At 40.6% G+C, this 22,597-nt stretch overlaps 1 protein-coding gene across 8 annotated transcripts in view; it reads right to left on the bottom strand.

Annotated features, from left to right (window-relative positions):
• NDRG3 (NDRG family member 3) overlaps positions 1-22,597 on the bottom strand; it is an 85,703-nt gene that overhangs the window by 39,318 nt on the left and 23,788 nt on the right. For 6 of the 8 annotated variants that reach the window (XM_060122766.1, XM_060122771.1, XM_060122772.1 and 3 more), the window contains exon 3: positions 10,462-10,497. The exons of 1 other annotated variant lie outside the window; for it this stretch is intronic. In XM_060122766.1, coding sequence (XP_059978749.1) covers positions 10,462-10,497 — 36 coding nt within the window. Of the gene's footprint in view, positions 1-10,461; positions 10,498-22,597 lie in introns of those variants that run through there. One more of the 8 variants, XM_060122773.1, reaches the window with a different exon arrangement.

The raw sequence follows: 22,597 nt of genomic DNA, 5'->3' as shown, positions 1-22,597 counted from the left end.
CAGAGAAGGGAGGCAGCTGTGGCTCACCAAGGGACAGGGACACTGGCAGCAGAAGTTCTGGAAAGTACTCCTTGGCGTGAGCCCACCCAGAGTCCACCATTAGCCCCACCAAACAGCCCGGGTAGGCTCCAGTGTTGGGTCGCCTCGGCCAAACAACCAACAGGGAGGGAACCCAGCCCCACCCATCAGCAGGCAAGTGGATTAAAGTTTTACTGAGCTCTGCCCACCAGAGCAACAGCCGGCTCTACCCACCACCAGTCCCTCCTATCAGGAAACTTCCACAAGCCTCTTAGATAGTCTCATCCACCAGAGGGCAGACAGCAGAAGCACGAAGTACAATCCTGCAGCCTGTGGAATGAAAACCACATTCCCAGAAAGATAGACAAGATGAAAAGGCAGAAGGCTATGTACCAGATGAAGAAACAAGATAAAACACCAGAAAAACAACTAAATGAAGTGGAGATAGGCAACCTTCCAGAAAAAGAATTCAGAATAATGATAGTGAAGATAATCCAGGACCTCAGAAAAAGAATGGAGGCAAAGATCGAGAAGATGCAAGAAATGTTTAACAAAGACCTAGAAGAATTAAAGAACAAAGACCTAGAAGAGTTAAAGAACAAACAAACAGAGATGAACAATACAATAACTGAAATGAAAAATACACTAGAAGGAATCAATAGCAGCATAACTGAGGCAGAAGAACAGATAAGTGACCTGGAAGACACAATGGTGGAATTCACTGCTGCAGAACAGAATAAAGAAAAAAGAATGAAAAGAAATGAAGACAGCCTAAGAGACCTCTGGGACAACATTAAACTCAACAACATTTGCATTATAGGGGCCCCAGAAGGAGAAGAGAGAGAGAGAAAGGACCCGAGAAAATATCTGAAGAGATTATAGTCAAAAACTTCTCTAACATGGGAAAGGAAACAGCCACCCAAGTCCAGGAAGCACAGAGAGTCCCATACAGGATAAACCCAAGGAGAAACATGTTGAGACACATAGTAATCAAACTGGCAAAAATTAAAGAAATATTATTGAAAGCAGCAAGGGAAAAACGACAAATAACATTACAAGGGAACTCCCATAAGGTTAACAGCTGGTTTCTCAGCAGAAACTCTGCAAGCCAGAAGGGAGTGGCATGATATACTTCAAGTGATGAAAGGGAAGAACCTACAACCAAGATTACTCTACCCAGCAAGGATCTCATTCAGATTCAATGGAGAAATCAAAAGCTTTACAGACAAGCAAAAGCTAAGAGAATTCAGCACCACCAAACCAGCTCTACAACAAATGCTAAAGGAACTTCCCTAAGTGGGAAACACAAGAGAAGAAAAGGACCTACAAAAACAAACCCAAAACAATTAAGAAAATGGTCATAGGAATATACATATTGATAATTACCTTAAACGTGAATGGATTAAATGCTCCAACCAAAAGGCACAGGCTTGCTGAATGGATACAAACACAAGACCCATATATATGCTGTCTACAAGAGACCCACTTCAGACCTAGGGACACATACAGACTGAAAGTGAGGGGATGCAAAAAGATATTCCACGCAAATGGAAATCAAAAGAAAGCTGGAGTAGCAATACTCATATGAGATAAAACAGACTTTAAAATAAAGAAGATATAACAATTATAAATATATATGCACCTAACATAGGAGCACCTCAATACATAAGGCAACTGCTAACAGGTATAAAAAGGAAATAGACAGAAACACAGTAATAGTGGGGGACTTTAACACCTCACTTACACCAAGTGATAGGTCATCCAAACAGAAAATTAATAAGGAAACACAAGGTATAAATGATACAATAGTCTAGATAGATTTAATTGATATTTATAGGACATTCCATCCAAAAACAGCAGGTTACACTTTCTTTTCAAGTGCACAGGGAACATTCTCCAGGATAGATCACATCTTGGGTCACAAATCAAGCCTCAGTAAATTTAAGAAAATTGAAATCATATCAAGCATCTTTTCTGACCACAACGCTATGAGATTAGAAATCAATTACAGGGAAAACAACGTAAAAAACACAAACAGGGCTTCCCTGGTGGCGCAGTGGTTGAGGGTCTGCCAGCTGATGCAGGGGACACGGGTTCATGCCCCGGTCCAGGAAGATCCCACATGCCATGGAGCAGCTAGGCCCGTGAACCATGGCCGTTGAGCCTGCGCGTCCGGAGCCTGTGCTCCGCAACGGGAGAGGCCACAACAGTGAGAGGCCCACATACAGCAAAAAAATCACAAACATATGGAGGCTAAACAATACGTTACTAAATAACCAAGAGATTACTGAAGAGATCAAAGAGGAAATAAAAAAATACCTAGAGACAAATAACAATGAAAACACGACCATCCAAAACCTATGGGATGCAGCAAAAGCAGTTCTAAGAGGGAAGTTTATAGCTATACAAACCCATCTCAAAAAACAAAAAAATCTCAAATAAACAATCTAATGTTACACCTATAGGAACTAGAGAAAGAAGAACAAACAAAACCCAAAGTTCGCAGAAGGAAATAAATCATAAAGACCAGAGCAGAAATAAATGAAATAGAAACAAAGAAAACAGTAGCAAAGAACAATAAAATTAAAGGTGGTTCTTTGAGAAGATAAACAAAATTGATAAACCATTAGCCAGACTCATCAAGAAAAAGAGGGAGAGGACTCAAATCAATAAAATTAGAAATGAAAACGGAGAAGTTAGAACAGACACTGCAGAAATACAAAGCATCCTAAGAGACTACTACAAGCAACTCTATGCCAATAAAATGGACAACCTGGAAAAAATCGACAAGGATGTCCACTCTCACCACTAGTATTCAACATAGCTTTGGAAGTCCTAGCCACGGCAATCAGAGAAGAAAAAGAAATAAAAGGAATACAAATTGGAAAAGAAGAAGTAAAACTGTCACTGTTTGCAGATGACATGATACTATACATAGAGAATCCTAAAGATGCCACCAGAAAACTACTAGAGCTTATCAATGAATTTGGTAAAGTTCCAGGATACAAAATTAATGCACAGAAATCTCTTGCATTCCTTTACACTAATGATGAAAAATCTGAAAGAGAAATTAAGGAAACGCTCCCATTTACCACTGCAACAAAAAGAATAAAATACCTAGGAATAAACTTACCTAGGGAGACAAAAGACCTGTATGCAGAAAACTATAAGACACTGATGAAAGAAATTAAAGATGATACCAACAGATGGAGAGATATACCACATTCTTGGATTGGAAGAATCAGTACTGTTAAAACGACTATACTACGCAAAGCAATCTACAGATTCAATGCAATCCCTATCAAATAACCAATGGCAATTTTTACAGAACTAGAACAAAAAATCTTAAAATTTGTATGGAGACACAAAAGACCCCGAATAGCCAAAGCAGTCTTGAGGGAAAAAAACGGAGCTGGAGGAATCAGACTCCCTGACTTCAGACTATACTACAAAGCTGAAGTAATCAAGACAACATTAAACCCACACACCTGTGGTCAACTAATCTATGACAAAGGAGGCAAGGATATACAATGGAGAAAAGACAGTCTCTTCAACAAGTGGTGCTGGGAAAACTGGACAGCTACATGTAAAAGAATGAAATTAGAACACTCCCTAACACCATACACAAAAATAAACTCAAAATGCATTAGAGACCTAAATGTAAGACTGGGCACTATAGAACTCTTAGAGGAAAACACAGGAAGAACACTCTTTGACATAAATCACTGCAAGATCTTTTTTGATCCACCTCCTAGAGTAATGGAAATAAAAACAAAAATAAACAAATGGGACCTAATGAAACTTAAAAGCTTTTGCACAGCAAAGGAAACCATAAAGACGAAAAGACAACCCTCAGAATCGGAGAAAATATTTGCAAACGAATCAATGGACAAAGGATGAATCTCCAAAATATATCAACAGCCCATGCAGCTCAATAGTAAAAAAACAAACAACCCAATCCAAAAATGGGCAGAAGACCTAAACAGACACTTCTCCAAAGAAGACATACAGATGGCCAAGAACACATGAAAAGCTGCTCAACATCACTAATTATTAGAGAAATGCAAATCAAAACTACAATGAGGTATCACCCCACACGAGTCAGAATGGGCATCATCAGAAAATCTACAAACAAATGCTGGAGAGGGTGTGGAGAAAAGGGAACCCTCTTGCACTCTTGGTGGGAATGTAAATTGATACAGCCACTATGGAGAACAGTATGGAGGTTCCTTAAAGAACTAAAAATAGAATTACCATATGACCCAGCAATCCCACTCCTGGGCATATACCCAGAGAAAACCATAATTCAAAAAGACCCATGTACCCCAGTGTTCATTGCAGCACTATTTACAATAGCCAGGTCATGGAAGCAACCTAAATGCCCATCGACAGACGAATCGATAAAGAAGATGTGGTACATATGTACCACATCCGATTCATATACAATGGAATATTACTCAGCCATTAAAAGGAACGAAAGTGGGTCATTTGTAGAGACGTGGATGCATCTAGAGACTGTCATACAGAGTGAAGTAAGTCAGAAAGGGAAAAACAAATATCGTATATTAATGCATATATGTGGAACCTAGAAAATGGTACAGATGAACCAGTTTGTAGAGCAGAAATTGAGACACAAAAGTAGAGAAAAAACCGTATGGACATCAAGAGGGGAAAGCAGCTGGGGGTGGTGGCGGTGGTGTGATGAACTGGGCGACTGGGAATGACATGTATACACTGATGTGTATAAAATGGATAACTAATAAAATAAATAAATAAATAAATAATAAATAACAGTCATAAAAAAAGAAAATAACCCAAAAGGGGACGGGTATGCATCTCAAGGGGAGGACCTGTGAACAAAGGCCATCAGAAAGGAAAAGCAGAAAGCAGAAGGATGGGGGGTAGGTCAGCAATAATTCTAGTTTTCCTGGGAGTGGGTGGAGTGTACAATGGGAAGCAGTGGGACAACAGGCTGAAAGGGGGACTGGGGCCACAATCACATCCTTCAAGGCAAGGGGAGGAGCGTGGAACTGGTCAAGCTCTCTAACAGACTGTAGCAGGTGGCTGAATCCCAGATGTCTCCAAACACCTCTCTTCTGTGGAAGGCACTTTCAGTTATTTACTTCACTGAATTCTTATTTTGTAATAGCGCCCATTCAGCAAGTGACCTGCAAGAGTTTAAAGCTGATTATACCCCTTTAGAAGACGCAGTCACATACATACATTTGAACTGTGGCACAAAAAACCAGTCCTCACAGTAGAGTTCTATAAATCAGTCCTCTTAAGAGCTACTGCATTTAAACAGCCAGCATGAAATTACTCAGCCCTTGGCCAGGCCTGGAGTTCTTCTCCTAGGAGCAAGAACTCCATTCTTGAGTTCACTCCATCATCAGCAAATTCTACAGGAATGATATATTGTGGCAGACAGCAGCTTTTCACTTTCCATTAATATTTCTTGAGTACCCCTCTGGTGGAAGTGGAAGGCAATTTGACAAGATATGCCAAGAGCCTTAAGTGTGTTCATTCCAAGAATCCATCTAAGGAAATAATCCAACGTGTACATATAATTTATGCACAGAAATGTTCAGTGAACTGAACATATTATAAGCAATCTAATTTCCAAAAATAATGGAATAGTTAAGTCATGGGATAGCCATATGGTGAAATAACAGGCAGCCATTAGAGATTTTTTTTTTTTTTTGGCTGTGCCACGTGGCTTGCAGGATCATAGTTCCCTGACCAGGGACTGAACCCGGGCCTTGGCAGTTAAAGCACCAAGTCCTAACCACTGGACTGCCACGGAATTCCCCATTAGAGATTATTTTTATGCAAGTTTTAAAATGACACGTAAATGAGATTGTGTTCTAATATTAAGTCAGAAAAGGAGATACATAATTGTACATCCAGGGTGACCAATTATATAAACTTTAAAAATTATATCTTAGAAAATAAAATACAGGGACTTCCCTGGTGGTCCAGTGGGTAAGACTCCACGCTTCCAGTGCAGGGGGTCTGGGTTCGATCCCTGGTCGGGGAACTAGATTCCGCCTGTGTGCCGCAACTAAGAATCTGCATGCCACAACCGAAAAGCCTGCCTGACGCAAAAAAAAAAGATCCCTCATGCGACAACTAAGTCCCAGCACAGCCAAAATAAAAATAAATAAATAATATAAATAAATAATACACACAGACATACATCTCAACACTGAACACATTAACATGGTTGCCCCTGGGTTGTAGGACTGTGAGCTTTTCTCTAGCTACTTTATAATTCTCTGTGCTCTCCAAATATTCAACTATGAGCATGTACTCTTTTGATAACCAGAATATAAAAGTAAAAACTGGAAAGAAATAAAATATGGTTATCCCTAGGGAACAGGATTATAGGCAACTTTTATTTTCATACTTTTCTGCATTTTCTAAATTTGATTATACACAAGTGTTATCTTTTTTTTTTTTTCTTTTTTTTTTTTTTTGCGGTACGTGGGCCTCTCACTGTGTGGCCTCTCCCGTTGCGGAGCACAGGCTCCGGACGCACAGGCTCAGCGGCCATGGCTCACGGGCTCAGCCGCTCCATGGCACGTGGGATCTTCCCAGACCGGGGCACGAACCCATGTCCCCTGCATCGGCAGGCAGACTCTCAACCACTGCGCCACCGGGGAAGCCCACAAGTGTTATCTTTTAACATATTTACTCATGTGATATACACACATTAAATACTACATGTGAAGTTTTAGAAACATGTGAGAAATAACAATGATGATATTTATACAAACATAGTGATCACAAGTTCATAAGTGTGTGTGCATGTGGAGAAGTACTGGAAATGTCCATGGAGAGAGCTGTGTGAAAATTAAAAGCAGTTTTGTGTACTTTTTAACAAAAGTAAACATTGGTCCCCCCCGCAGTATTTTATCATGAAAACGTTCAACCATATGCCTAAGTTGAAATACCTTACAGTGAACATCTGTATACCCACCACCTGAACTCTACCATTAACATTTTACTATACTTAATTATCATGCATCTATCCGTCTATCCATCCCTCTAACCGCCTTATTAATCCATCTTTTTTTTAAAGTTGAGGTACCGTTGATTTACAGTATTATATTAGTTTCAGGTGTACAACACAGTGATCCAAAAGTTTTACGGATTATACTTCATTTAAAGTTTGTATAGGGCTTCCCTGGTGGCGCAGTGGTTGAGAGTCCGCCTGCCGATGCAGGGGACACGGGTTTGTGCCCCGGTCCAGGAAGATCCCACATGCCGCGGAGCGGCTGGGCCCGTGAGCCATGGCCGCTGAGCCTACGCGTCCGGAGCCTGTGCTCCGCAACGGGAGAGGCCACAACAGTGAGAGGCCCGCGTACCACAAAAAATAAATAAATAACGTTTTTATAAAATATTGGCTATATTTCCTATGCTGTACAATATATCCTTGTAACATTTATCTATATATAGTAGTTTGTACCTCTTAATCCCCAGGTATAATTATTTTTAAAGCAATATATCACAAACACAAAGAAGCTATATAGCATTTGTCTCAGCTCTAATTCCAAATTTTTAAACAATCTCATAAGTAGAAGAAAATTAAGCAGCACTGAAGTAGATAAACGGACAATAAGCCTGCTGATTCACTGTTTCAACTGGCAATAGGTTTTCTCCTTTTACAGCAATTCTAAGCATGTCACCTCTAAGCACCCCTCCCCTCATTACTCTTATATCCCAATACAACTGCTTTTGGCCTCAGGGGAGCTATATAGCAATGAAGTCACTACGACAATCAAGGAACCAAGAGAAATGGTACAATTTTAAGTATATTTTCAATTACTGGGGGGGAAAAAAAAGCATGTAGGTGATTAGTAAAGGAAACAGAGGGGGAAAAGGCAGTTCAGACTGAAGTTACGATCTCTCATGGTTGTGATGTTAAGATAACTTCCTGGAATATCATCAAAGATTCCTTAAAGATTTCTCTGAGGCAAGACAGAGACCAGAAGGAAGCCCAGATTAACTGGCCTCAGTTAGCCCCGTGCCACATTTATGCTAATGAACACCACCAATGTCAAGGCTGAATGCCTTTCCATTAAGTGACAATGCCAGTGGGCGGCTTTAAATTTGCTCTGCTTTGTCTCCTAAGAATGTCCAGTGGTCTCCGGGAAGCCTTCAGGCCAACTGGGCCACTCTAGATGTCTCACGGCACAGTTCCTACTTCCTAGGCCTTCTATCATCTGTCACTAGACTCCTGACCCAGATGCCCCCAGTCTCCAGAACACCACATAAACCTTTAACAAAGAGACAGATGAGAATGAAGAGCATTCATGAGTGTTGAGAGAAAAAAGAAGGGCCTATGATATTTTCTTCTTTAGAACACAGAGAACCTACACATTCATAACCAGTAACAGACATGTGACAAACAGTGACAAACATCTGCCATCATTCTATTTGTATCAGAACTGAACTAGAAGTTATATTTGATGAGGCCAGAACATGTTAATATATTAGAGCTTCACTCAAAACATCAAGAAGTTTTGCCAGACTATTTTCAAGCCTTTATATTAAAAAGTGATTGATAATTATATCTCTAAAACTCAATTTCATTTATATCTAAGTATGTTTATGTGTGAAAAAAAAATCCTGAAGTATATATACCAAAATATTAACACTGGTGAAATAACAGGTGATTTATATTTTTTTGCTTTTTGGTATTTTCTTATCTATTTTGCAATAAGCACATAATTTTTTAATATTCCATTTTTTTGAAGGGGGGGTGCTCAATTTGATGAAAATAAATGCTTCCACACTTTTAGGTAGGAATATATATACTACTTCTGGAATTCCTCACCTTGAATTTTACTGTCATCCTCTCTCAAATGATCTCCTTCTAGGTAAATTATATCAAATATTAACGGCAATCAAGTTAAACTGGCAGGCCTCTCACTGTTGTGGCCTCTCCCGTTGCGGAGCACAGGCTCCGGACACGCAGGCTCAGCGGCCATGGCTCACGGGCCCAGCCGCTCCCCGGCATGTGGGATCTTCCCGGACCGGGGCACGAACCCGTGTCCCCTGCATCGGCAGGCAGACTCTCAACCACTGCGCCACCAGGGAAGCCCGACTTCTTGTTTTTGAGTAAGGGTCTATAGCAAATGATTCCCTAACAGCACTTGGCTGATTATGCTGTATATGTAAGTATACCAAATAGTCACACCAAGAGGTGTTTGGCACTGGGATTAAAAAGTCTGTGACAAGGAGCCTGCCCCTTCTAAAGTGAGGCTCAGTCTCATTTGTCCTGCCAAGGAGCCTCAGCTTTACACACAACTCAACTCCTTGCCACATCTCAGCTCTGGACATTCCCAACTGAGAAAGAATAGACAACGGATTCAGGAGAAAGGGGGTTTTTCAACTCAAATTCCACCCAATGGCAAGTCATGAAATGTGATTCTCAATTTCCTCATCTCTAATAAAAACCACCTAATGATATTGTTCCAAGCACTAGAGTTGATGTATGTTTAGTATCTACAGTAGGTACCCAATAAATTATTATGATATAACTGGTTTGCCTATGAGACAGATATTAGTTCTTCCTTTTGATTCTAATGCTATATGGAGAGATTCCACTGTACTTAACATAACTTAATATATCTGAAAATAACTATCCGCCTGTGGGTATACAAGTTGGGTGAATCCTGGACACGAGGAAGTTGGCTTCCCTGCACCTTCCTTTCCTGCCTAGTACCCTCTGAGTCTACTTCATGTTGCCTCTGATAGCCACTCTTATGACATCTACCCCAAAAGTAGGAGAGTCAGGCTGCACGGGCTTATAAGGTTCCCATTTCCATACTCCTTCCTCCCATTTCTTTCAGGGCCAGGCAACAGATAAAGTAGGAAGATGGAGGGAGGGTTGCTGGTTCACTTTATTGATTTTCAAATTGGCAATAGAGCTATAGGCAAAAGCAGACTAAGACGAACAATATCATTTAGGAAAATACTAATGAGCCAGGTTGAATTTTGCGTTTCCAAAGATAAAGCCAAGAGATATCTGCATTTTATATTAATAACACTTAATGTGTCTTTTTCTTTTAGGAAAAGATTTTGTTGTTGGTTAAGTCTCCCCTCAAAATACCCCTCCCCTGCCTTCTCTGCAGTGAGGCGACAACCATTTGATACCTGTAACTAGGGTTTCCAATAACATTTGAGGAAAGGAGATCTTAATTACAAAGAGAAAGCCCCACCCAATAACCTACAACCACAGAACAGGTACCTGGCAGGCAACTGTTGAACACAATAGCAAATCACTTTAAATAAACTTGATCCAATGACCAAAAGAACATGAAGGCGTCATGATTAGCTACGAAGAGAGATCCCCTCTACATAACACCACCAGCACAGGGAGGGAAGCACTGTAGAGATCCTGTACACAGCCCTCCTTGGTGTTTGTACAGTCCTTACCTGACAGTCAAAGTCCTGGAAGTTTCGTGTACCATTCTGTCAACAGAAGGCAGAAAACACAGTCAGTTTCCCCATGTGGCTTCCCCAAATGTGCAGCAAATTCAGTTCACAGTGAAAGCAGTGCATGTGCAGCCTCTTGGTTGCCATAAAACTAAAATGGTTCTCATCAATGGGCTTCAGAGGAGGCCGGGTGGGTTCCTAACGTGTGTTAGTAAAAGGTGAGCCTTTAGAGGTGGGGCTACACTTTGGCAGGCTTCCTGTGAAGATGAAGGAAAGGAGCCTGGTTTCCCAGTAAAGCCTGTAACTTCTTGTCTCCCTACCTAAGGAGAGCAGTGAGAGAGAGCAAAACATGGATCAGAGTCTGAGAGCACATTCACAACCCACACGGGAGGTACCTGGGAGGAAAGGAGCTAGAGGCCAACCCTGAGACATGCAAAGGAAGGCAGGAGCCAGAGTGCCCGGGACAAGGAAGCAAAGAAAGGATTAAGGAGAGAACAGGGACTTCCCTGGTGGCGCAGTGGTTGAGAATCTGCCTGCCAATGCAGGGGACACGGGTTCGAGCGTTGGTCCAGGAAGATCCCACATGCCGTGGAGCAACTAAGCCTGTGCGCCACAACTACTGAGCCTGCGCTCTAGAGCCTGCGAGCCACAACTACTGAAGCCCGCGTGCCTAGAGCCCGTGTTCCACAACAAAAGAAGCCACCGCAATTAGAAGCCTGCGCACCGCAACGAAGAGTAGCCCCGGCTCTCCTCAACTAGAGAAAGCCCGCGTCCAGCAATGAAAACCCAACACAGCCAAAATAAATTGAAAAAGTGTCTTTAATAAAAAAAAAAAAAAAGAAGAGAACAAAGATATAGGTGGATCAGAAATGGAAGATCTGAAATTTAACAAGGAAGAAAGGCGGTGTCATCGAAGGAGGGAAAGAATGATAAAACAGGCTTCCTAATACACTGGTATATCCCAGGAAACTGCTAATAGGAAAAAGGACAAATCATTGAATCGTTTAAAAAGTAAAACACAGTCAAAAGATGCAAGGAGAATTCACGAAGCTTCTAAAAAGAGACTGTATCATAGTAATGTTTGATTGCCAAAAAAAAAAAAAAATCGATGGCAATGACTCAGAGGCATTTTTGTAGCATTTCAGATGCCAGAGTTGCAAGAGTATGACATAAGAGTATAAAAAGGGTAATGAGTGATGTGTTTGGGAGGAAAAGAAAACCTTCTGACTTGATTTTTCAAAAAGTAAAAGCTCCTGCCCAGAAAACAAACCCCTCTCGTTAGTTAGAAACTGTGTTATATCTGTCTACAACAGCTTCCAGAAGGCGTGGAGCTATAATAATTATCAGCACCTTCCCCAAAGCTGCCCCTCTGGAGAAGATCAAGAAATCTGATGCCAAGGGAGTACTAAGCAATCCCATCCCCCTTCGAGAAGATCCTCTTAGAAACAGCTCTGTATCCTACCACCTTATTTCTGTAAAGGTGGCAGTAAAGTCACAATAGATTACCCATCACAGAGAGACTGCAGATGACACAGAGGACAGAGAGTGGTGGAGGCAGCCGGTCTGAGGTATTAGTCCCGGCATGAAGCCAAGTTCACAAAGTCAAGTCTGATGCAGTCACAGCGTGGAAAGACAACTAAGATGCCACGTAGATGGGACTGGGTAGCACATTTCCAAGGAATGCCGCCCTTGGTAAGAAGGATCAGAGAGTTCCCTGGCTCCCCACTAGCCCCATACAATTCCTGAGAACTCCTTCAGAGAAGTCATTGTGTTTAACATCTAGTTAGACGATGAGAAGCAGGAGGAAGGGCCCTCTCAGGGACTAGGGTAGATCGTTGTAGTAGGATATAAATGACCAGCCAGGGAGCCCCTGATCCCTGATTCAACTTGCATCTTCCACCACATACAGCACAGGGCCGGGTATAAGTTAATATATATTTATAAAATGAATAAGCCAATATAACGAAATTAAATGCTGAAATATTTCTGTTAAGACTTTGGGTCGAAAACAACAAAAAATTCCACTGCATTCCAGTTTAAGACATGATACGGTTATTAAATGATAAGAAAGTAGGCTACAGAATGGTCTTCAAAGTTTGACCTCATCTACATTAAAATATGCACTAAAAAAGACTAGAAGAAAAATACCAAAACACTAACAATAGCAGCTGTTTCTAAATAGACAGATTATGGGTGATTACAATTTTTTTTATACTTTTCTACAATGAGCATATAATTTACCTTTTGTAATTAAAAACTTAGAAAAAAAGGATTTGGTATAGCACAAAAAATATGTTTGCCGGGACTTCCCTGACAGTCCAGTGGTTAAGACTCCACACTCCCAATGCAGAGGGCACAGGTTCAATCCCTGGTCAGGGAACTAAGATTCCGCATGCTGTATGGCGTGGCCAAAAAAAAAAAAAAAGTCTGTAACTTAGTATTTTGTAATATACAACTTAAAGATTCATTTAATCTTTTGAGGAATAATTTATAATGATGTCAAAACAGACCATATTAGAGCTTCAATCCTACTGGGCTCCCAGAGGTTCCTTTACAGATTACTTAGAAAGATTAGGGAAAATCGCTCTAGTCTGAACTAAAATCTTGGTCCTGGAACACAGAAACACAAATTCTGATGAGCAATTTGAGAAGCAGCTGTCCCTGTACGCATGAATTCCCTAACTCACTATCATGTGATCACAGTCATGAAGCATTTTGTGAGGCCCTGAAGCCTGAGAAGAGCGCAAAGGGAAATGCCAAAAGCAGAAAGATGCAATTCTCTCCAAAAACCAAAGTGATCTTTTCTTTGTTGAGAACCTAGCAAAAAAACAATTCCACGGGCTTCCCTGGTGGTGAAGTGGTTAAGAATCCGCCTGCCAACGCAGGGGACACGGGTTCAAGCCCTGGTCCAGGAAGATACTACATGCCGCGGAGCAACTAAGCCCGTGTGCTACAACTACTGAGCCTGTGCTCTAGAACCTGCAAGCCACAAGTACTGAAGCCCGCGCCTAGGGCCCGTGCTCCGCAACAAGAGAAGCCACCGCAATGAAAAGCCCACTCGCCGCAACTAGAAAAAGCCCGCTCGCAGCAACGAAGACCCAACACAGCCAAAATAAATTAAAAAAAAAAAATTCCACATTCCTTATGCAATGTACAGAGCTGTACACAGCTTGATTCCCAAAGAAAAGGTACTAATAATCAGAGGAAGACTATATAACACTTGTTTTCTTGGCTTTTTTTTTTTTTCCTCAAAGGGATGCCAGATCCTCTTGGAGAATGGTTTGAGGCTTCATGAGTGATTGATCATCCTGGAGAAAGGATATGACTGGGTCAGTCTGACAGTGTTTGGCATCCAGAGTTTCTTTTTCTTCTATTTTTTTAAATTACTTTATTTTTTTATACAGCAGGTTCTTATTAGTTATCCATTTTATACCCATCAGTGTATACATGTCAATCCCAATCGCCCATTCATCACACCACCCCCCTACCCCCGCCGCTTTCCCCTCTTGGTGTCCATACGTTTTTTCTCTACTTCTGTGTCTCAATTTCTGCTCTGCAAACCGGTTCATCTGTACCATTTTCTAGGTTCCACATATATGTGTTAATATACGATATTTTTTTCTCTTTCTGACTTACTTCACTCTGTATGACAGTCTCCAGATCCATCCACGTCTCTACAAATGACCCACTTTCGTTCCTTTTAATGGCTGAGTAATATTCAATTGTATATATGGACCACATCTTCTTTATCCATTCATCTGTCGATGGACACTTAGGTTGCTTCCATGATCTGGATATTGTAAATAGTGCTGCAATGAACATTGGGGTACATGCATCTTTTTGAATTATGGTTTTTGCTGGATATATGCCCAGTAGTGGGATTGCTGGGTCATATGGTAATTCTATTTTTAGTTTTTTAAGAAACTTCCATACTGTTCTCCATAGTGGCTGTATCAATTTACATTCCCACCAAGAGTGCAAGAGGGTTCCCCCTTCCCCACACCCTCTCCAGCATTTGTTGTTTGTAGATTTTCTGATGATGCCCATTCTGACTCGTGTGGGGTGATACCTCATTGTAGTTTTGATTTGCATTTCTCTAATAATTAGTGATGTTGAGCAGCTTTTCATGTGCTTCTTGGCCATCTGTATGTCTTCTTTAGAGAAATGTCTATTTAGGTGTTCTGCCCATTTTTGGATTGGGTTGTTTTTTTACTATTGAGCTGCATGAGCTGTTTATATATTTTGGAGATTAACCCTTTGTCCGTTGATTTGTTTGCAAATATTTTCTCCCATTCTGAGGGTTGTCTTTACGTCTTGTTTATGGTTTCCTTTGCTGTGCAAAAGCTTTTAAGTTTCATTAGGTCCCATTTGTTTATATTTGTTTTTGTTTCCATTACTCTAGGAGGTGGATCAAAAAAGATCTTGCTATGATTTATGTCAAAGAGTGTTCTTCCTGTGTTTTCCTCTAAGAGTTTTATAGTGCCCGGTCTTACATTTAGGTCTCTAATCCATTTTGAGTTTATTTTTGTGTATGGTGTTAGGGAGTGTTCTAATTTCATTCTTTTACATGTAGCTGTCCAGTTTTCCCAGCACCACTTATTGAAGAGACTGTCTTTTCTCCATTGTATATCCTTGCCTCCTTTGTCATAGATTAGTTGACCATAGGTGTGTGGGTTTATCTCTGGGCTTTCTATCTTGTTACATTGATCTATGTTTCTGTTTTTGTGCCAGTAGCATATTGTCTTGATGACTGTAGCTTTGTAGTATAGTCTGAAGTCAGGGAGTCTGATTCCTCCAGCTCCATTTTCTTCCCTCAAGACTGCTTTGGCTATTCAGGGTCTTTAGTGTCTCCATACGAATTTTAACATTTTTTGTTCTAGTTCTGTAAAAAATGCCAGTGGTAATTAGATAGGGATTGCACTGAATCTGTAGATCGCTTTGGGTAGTATAGTCATTTTCACAATGTTAATTCTTCCAGTCCAAGAACATGGTATACCTCTCCATCTGTTAATTTCCTTCATCAGTGTCTTATAGTTTTCTGCATACAAGTCTTTTGCATCCCTAGGTAGGTTTATTCCTAGGTATTTTATTCTTTTTATTGCAATGGTAAATGGGAGTGTTTCCTTAATTTCTCCTTCAGATTTTGCATCATTAGTGTAATGAAATGCAAGAGATTTCTGTGCATTAATTTTGTATCCTGCAACTTTACCAAATTCATTGATGAGCCCTAGTAGTTTTCTGGTGGCATCTTTAGGATTCTCTATGTATAGTATCATGTCATCTGCAAACAGTGAGTTTTACTTCTTCTTTTCCAATTTGTATTCCTTTTATTTCTTTTTCTTCTCTGATTGCTGTGGCTAGGACTTCCAAAACTATGTTGAATACTAGTGGTGAGAGTGGACATCCTTGTCTCATTCCTGATCTTAGAGGAAATGCTTTCAGTTTCTCACCATTGAGAATGATGTTTGCTGTGGGTTTGTCGTATATGGCCTTTATTATGTTGAGGTAGGTTCCCTCTATGTCCACTTTCTGGAGAGTTCTTATCATAAATGGGTGTTGAATTTTGTCAAAAGCTTTTTCTGCATCTATTGAGATGATCATATGGTTTTTATTCTTCAGTTTGTTAATATGGTTGATCACATTGATTTACATATATTGAAGAATCCTTGCATCCCTGGGATAAACCCCACTTGATCATGGTGTATGATCCTTTTAATGTGTTGTTGGATTCTGGTTGCTACTATTTTGTTGAGGATTTCTGCATCTATATTCATCAGTGATATTGGTCTGTAATTTTCTTTTTTTGTAGTATCTTTGTCTGGTTTTGGTATCAGTGGGATGGTGGACTCATAGAATGAGTTTGGGAGTTTTCCTTCCTCTGCAAGTTTTTGGAAGAGTTTGAGAAGGATGGGTGTTAGCTCTTCTCTAAATGTTTGATAGAATTCACCTGTGAAGCCATCTGGTCCTGGACTTTTGTTTGTTGGAAGATTTTTCATCACAGTTTCAATTTTATTACTTGTGATTGGTCTGTTCACATTTTCTATTTCTTCCTGGTTCAGTCTTGGAAGGTTATACCTTTCTAAGAATTTGTCCATTTCTTCCAGACTGTCCATTTTATTGGCATGGAGTTGCTTGTAGTAGTCTCTTAGGATGCTTTGTATTTCTGTGGTGTCTGTTGTAACTTCTCCGTTTTCATTTCTAATTTTATTGATTTGAGTCCTCTCCCTCTTCTTCTTGATGAGTCTGGCTAATGGTTTATCAATTTTGTTTACCTTCTCAAAGAACCAGCTTTTAGTTTTATTGTTCTTTGCTATTGTTTTCTTTGTTTCTATTTCATTTATTTCTGCCCGGATCTTTATGATTTCTTTCCTTCTGATAACTTTGAGTTTTGTTTGTTCTTCGTTCTCTAGTTCCTTTAGGTGTAACGTTAGATTGTTTATTTGAGATTCTTCTTGTTTCTTGAGGTAGGCTTGTACAGCTATAAACTTCCCTCTTAGAACTGCTTTTGCTGCATCCCATAGGTTTTGGATCATCGTGTTTTCATTGTCATTTGTCTCTAGGTATTTTTTTATTTCCTCTTTGATTTCTTCAGTGATCCCTTGGTTATTTGGTAATGTATTGTTTAGCCTCCATGTGTCTGTGTTTTTTACATTTTTTTCCCTGTAACTGATTTCTAATCTCATAGCCTTGTGGTCAGAAAAGATGCTTGATATGATTTCAATTTTCTTAAGTTTACTGAGGCCTGATTTGTGATCCAAGATGTGATCTATCCTGGAGAATGTTCCCTGTGCACTTGAGAAGAAAGTGTAATCTGCTGTTTTTGGGTGGAATGTCCCAAAAATATCAATTAAATCTACCTGGTCTATTGTGTCATTTAAAGCTTGTGTTTCCTTATTAATTTTCTGTTTGGATGATCTGTCCATTGGTGTAAGTGAAGTGTTGAAGTCCCCCACTATTACTGTGTTTCTGTCTATTTCCTTTTTTATACCTGTTAGCAGTTGCCTTATGTATTGAGGTGCTCCTATGTTGAGTGCATATATATTTATAATTGTTATATCTTCTTCTTGGATTGATCCCTTGATCATTATGTAGTGTCCTTCCTTGTCTCTTGTAACATTCTTTATTTTAAAGTCATTTTATCTCATATGAGTATTGCTACTCCAGCTTTCTTTTGATTTCCATTTGCATGGAATATCTTTTTCCATCCCCTCACTTTCAGTCTGCATGTGTCCCTAGGTCTGAAGTGGGTCTCTTGTAGACAGTATATATATGGGTATTGTGTTTGTATCCATTCAGCTAGCCTGTGTCTTTTGGTTGGAGCATTTAATCCATTCACGTTTAAGGTAATTATCGATATGTATGTTCCTATGACCATTTTCTTAATTGTTCTGGGTTTGCTTTTGTAGGTCCTTTTCTTCTCTTGTGTTTCCCACTTAGGGAAGTTCCTTTAGCATTTGTTGTAGAGCTGGTTTGGTGATGCTGAATTCTCTTAGCTTTTGCTTGTCTGTAAAGCTTTGGATTTCTCCATCAAATCTGAATGAGATCTTTGCCGGGTAGAGTAATCTTGGTTGTAGGTTCTTCCCTTTCATCACCTGAAGAATATCATGGCACTCCCTTCTGGCTTGTAGAGTTTCTGCTGAGAATCAGCTGTTAACCTTATGGGAGTTCCCTTGTATGTTATTTGTCGTTTTTCCCTTGCTGCTTTCAATAATTTTTCTTTGTCTTTAATTTTTGCCTGTTTGATTACTATGTGTCTCGGTGTGTTTCTCCTTGGATTTATCCTGTATGGGACTCTCTGTGCTTCCTGGACTTGGGTGGCTGTTTCCTTTCCCGTGTTAGGGAAGTTTTCGACTATAATCTCTTCAAATATTTTCTCGGGTCCTTTCTCTCGCTCTTCTCCTTCTGGGACCCCTATAATGCAAATGTTGTTGAGTTTAATGTTGTCCCAGAGGTCTCTTAGGCTGTCTTCATTTCTTTCCATTCTTTTTTCTTTATTGTGTTCTGCAGCAGTGAATTCCACCATTCTGTCTTCCAGGTCACTTTTCCATTCTTTTGCCTCAGTTATGCTGCTATTGATTCCTTCTAGTGTAGTTTTCATTTCAGTTATTGTATTGGTCATCTCTGTTTGTTTGTTCTTTAATTCTTCTAGGTCTTTATTCAGCATTTCTTGCATCTTCTCGATCTTTGCCTCCATTCTTTTTCCAAGGTCCTGGATCATCTTCACTATCATTATTCTGAATTCTTTTCCTGGAAGGTTGCCTATCTTCATTCATTTAGTTGCTTTTCTGGGGTTTTATCTTGTTCCTTCATCTGGTACATAACCCTCTGCCTTTTCGTCTTGTCTACCTTTCTGTGAATGTGGTTTTTGTTCCACAGGCTGCAGGATTGTAGTTCCTCTTGCTTCTGCTGTCTGCCCTGTGGTGGATCCAGAGTTTCTGAATGATGTTCATTAGCTGGTCCTCAGTTGAGCGTGGTCAACTGAAGCCAAATTCTCTGAACTCATTAAAAATTCAATACTACTGGGGACTTCCCTGGCAGTCCAGTGGTTAAGACTCTGCACTTACACTTCAGGGGGGCTCGGGGAACTAAGATCCTGCATGCAACGCAGCATGGCCAAAAAAAGAAAAATTCAATACTACTCACTAGGTAGATTCTGGAAGGAGAAAGACCTCCCTGGGGACTTATTTGTCTCTTATATTTGTGGTACAAGGTTCCACTCCAACAAAACTTCCAAAAGTTTCAGGCTCTGTGTGCTTTCTTTTTATTTTCTGTCCATTTTGAATATACCATTAATTCCATGTTCAGAGAGATTCTTGCACTAAGCAGACTTAAGTAGCAGAAAGGGATTCAAGAAAAAAAAATTTTTAAATAGAATAATGTGGAGGAAGGGAAAAAAAAGAATAACTCAAGGAGAAAAGTCATGACTGCAAGTTGCAGTCAAGGTAGGAGCCAATTAAGGGGAATGTTTCCTGGTGGAGGCTCAGTGCCAAATGCAGAAGGTAAATGAAGCAGCTCAAGAAAGTGAATTAAAAACAAGTAATTCTCTCAGTTCAAGGCTGGAGAATAAGCAAAAAGCAACTGAGAATACATCAGTGTATGAAGAGCAGTATGAAATAAGGCGGGGAAGGTAAGGAGGAAAGTTTGAAAAACAAGGAACTGCTAGAGAGAAGAGAAATGTAATTTCCGAACATGAGATCTAGTCAATGCACAGAGTTGTCAAAAGACAGAAAGCAACAATATAATGGAAAGACAAAAATACATAAGACCTTAGAACCAACTACCAACAGGAAGAGATTTGGGGCAAATCTACCTGTTCTGTGAACTTGATGTGGGGGGCTGTGTCTGATTCACCACTCTATTCCCAGTTCTGGCACTTAGTAAATGCAATGAATATCATTTTGGAAGAGATTATGAGCATCTCAAAATAGAGATACTCAATTTGAGTAAGAAATGAATACCAAAGAGGAAGCGTTACCTGCAATTGATGAGCTCGGAACTAAAGTGAGGAGGAGTTGTTACAACAGTAAAAGTTTTAGAAACAAGCTGATTAAAAACAGTCAAAGAGAATAAAATATGGCATTTCTACTAAAAAAGGACAATAATCCTTTTTGGATTACTGTAGAAAGGAGAAAGATGGGGAATTGTGCAAGCAATGCTGCACTTCACAAATACTCTTTAATGAAAATGTCCGTAAATCTGTGGGGAGGGGTTGTTTTTAATTTATTTATTTAACTTATTTATTTTTGGCTGCCTTAGTTCTTCGTTGCTGTGCGCAGCTTTCTCTAGTTGCGGCGAGCTGGGGCTACTCTTCGTTGCAGTGTGCAGGCTTCTCATTGCAGTGGCTTCTCTTTTTGTGGAGCACAGGCTTTAGGCGCATGGGCTTCAGTAGTTGCGGCATGTGGGCTCAGTAGTTGTGGCTCGTGGGCTCTAGAGCACAGGCTCAGCAGTTGTGGCACACAGGCTTCGCTGCTCCACGGCATGCGGGATCTTCCCGGACCAGGGCTCGAACCCGTGTCCCCTGCACTGGCAGGCGGATTCTTAATCACTGCGCTACCAGGGAGGCCCTGTGGTGTTTTTTTAAAAGAGACGTGGGCATAAATCCTTTGGCCTGTCTCTGTTGTCCTGCAGGTTACAAAAATGCTCATCCCTGGGTTCTCCCTGCTTCCTCTTATAATATCCTCCCTTAGGGTTTTCCTCACTTTCTACTGTAACAACCAAAGCAAATAACTTGTTTCTGTTCCCCCCACTAAGTATTTATTCCCCTTCTTGATAGGTCCTCAATTTTGCTGAAGCCAACTGTGTTCTACTATTTATTTTCTCAAGCCTGGTCTTCAGCTTTCACAGGCTCGGCAGTATCTGAACTAACATTAGGTAGAGGAGGGCAGGGAAAATGAAGCACAAACCAGCCAGCTCTCCTGCTTGTACAAGGTCTGTTAGGTGAAGAGGTTGGAACAACCAGCTACAAGAGGCAGCATATGGTGGGAAGAGCCCTAGACCCCCTGATCCAGGCTGAAGTCAACAGCTGTGGGGTCTAGTCCCGGCTTCAAGACACCAATGTTAGACAAGTCATATAACCTCTCTGAGCCTCATCTGTAAAATGCAGCTAAAAATACCTTTAACTACCTACTTCACAAGAGGTCAGGAGATTCAAATTAGATAGTATTTGTGAAAGTGCTCTGAAAATGGTTAAATGTTATTTTTTAAAAAATCATTTCACATTCCTGTGCGATATCTGCCTCCAAAATAACAAACAGAAGTGCTGGCAGGTGCTTCTTTTCATCACTGGAGCCAAAACAAGCATGGCAAGATTACCCACTTCTTCACCATTCTGAGCCGTCGACAAAATCACAGGCATACTAAAAGTAAATGGGAAAAGTACCAACAAACAACAAGAGAAAAGTTAACAGAAGCCTCGCTTAAAGCTATTTTGAGAATGCTTCCTTATAGTCAGCTCAGGACAAATTTCTGCATTACAGGTTGGGTCTAGACTTCCTTTAGCTCCCTGAAGCCTGGAAGGGCACAGTGATGTCTCTGGCTAAGAGTGTCTATGAGGAGAACGGACAGAAAGATGACGTGAAATAATAAATGCCTCTAGGCTTCTCCTTAAAGAGAGAGGGCAAGCCTCAGAGGTGATGCCAAAATATCTAGTGTGAACACAGTGGAAAGGCCTCAGGTTGTGGAGTAGGAAAGATTTGGGTTTCAGTCCTGGCTTGGCCACTTACTGATGGGGCAAGCCCATCTTTCAGTCAGATTTTCATCTGCTAAGTAAGGAATACTATCTACTTCAAAGGGATATTCTGATGATTAAAAGAGAGAAGGTATGTAAAGCACCTGGCACAGAAAAAGTGCTTAATACATAATAGCAGGATAGGCTCTTAGGCAAAATAAAACTTCCCCGAAAACAAAACATTTCAAGACATCTCCTATTCAAACCTGGAGGCTTATACCCTAAGAGCAGTGGTTCTCAAATGGGGAGATTCTGCCCCCCTCGCCAGGAGACATCTGACAATGTTTGGAGACGTTTTTGGTTGTCATGACTCCAGGGTACTACTGGCATCTAGTGGGTAGAGGCCAAGGATGCTGTTCAACACCCTACAATGCACAGGACAGTCTCCCACAATGAATAATAATCTAGCCCAAAACACTTACAGTGCCAAGACTGAGAATCCTGCCATACAGCAGGCGTTCTTAGGTACACAGTCTGAGTAAGCTACTTCAGCTTTCTTAGCCCTAGTTTCCTCATCAGCAATATGCGAATAAATTGACCTGTGTGCCCTACATCGCCAGGCCTTCGGAAGGATCAAATGAAATAGCGGATGAGAAGCATTATCACCATTATACCTTTCAAAATAATGCAAAAGCACCCACTTATTGGGCAAAGGTAGAAGCACGGATATAGTGGGGGAGTGTGGGGTGTGATGGGGTAGAATTCTTTGGGAATGATACCATCTAAAGAGGGCCCTCTTGCCAATCTACTTCAGTAAAGCTTGGCTAGAACAGGGGCGTGCTCATGAATAGTGATGGGCTAGAAGCACTTCCCAGGAAGAGGAGGGAGGGAGACAGAGCGTGGGAAGTGGGCACAGGCTTATCAAAGAAGAGCTAACAGATTTGAGGAAGTGAGACAACGCTTGGTATC

The sequence above is a fragment of the Lagenorhynchus albirostris genome, chromosome 15 (assembly GCF_949774975.1).
Source record: "Lagenorhynchus albirostris chromosome 15, mLagAlb1.1, whole genome shotgun sequence".
Classification (NCBI taxonomy): domain Eukaryota; kingdom Metazoa; phylum Chordata; class Mammalia; order Artiodactyla; family Delphinidae; genus Lagenorhynchus; species Lagenorhynchus albirostris.
This window is presented reverse-complemented; position numbering and strand designations above follow the sequence as displayed.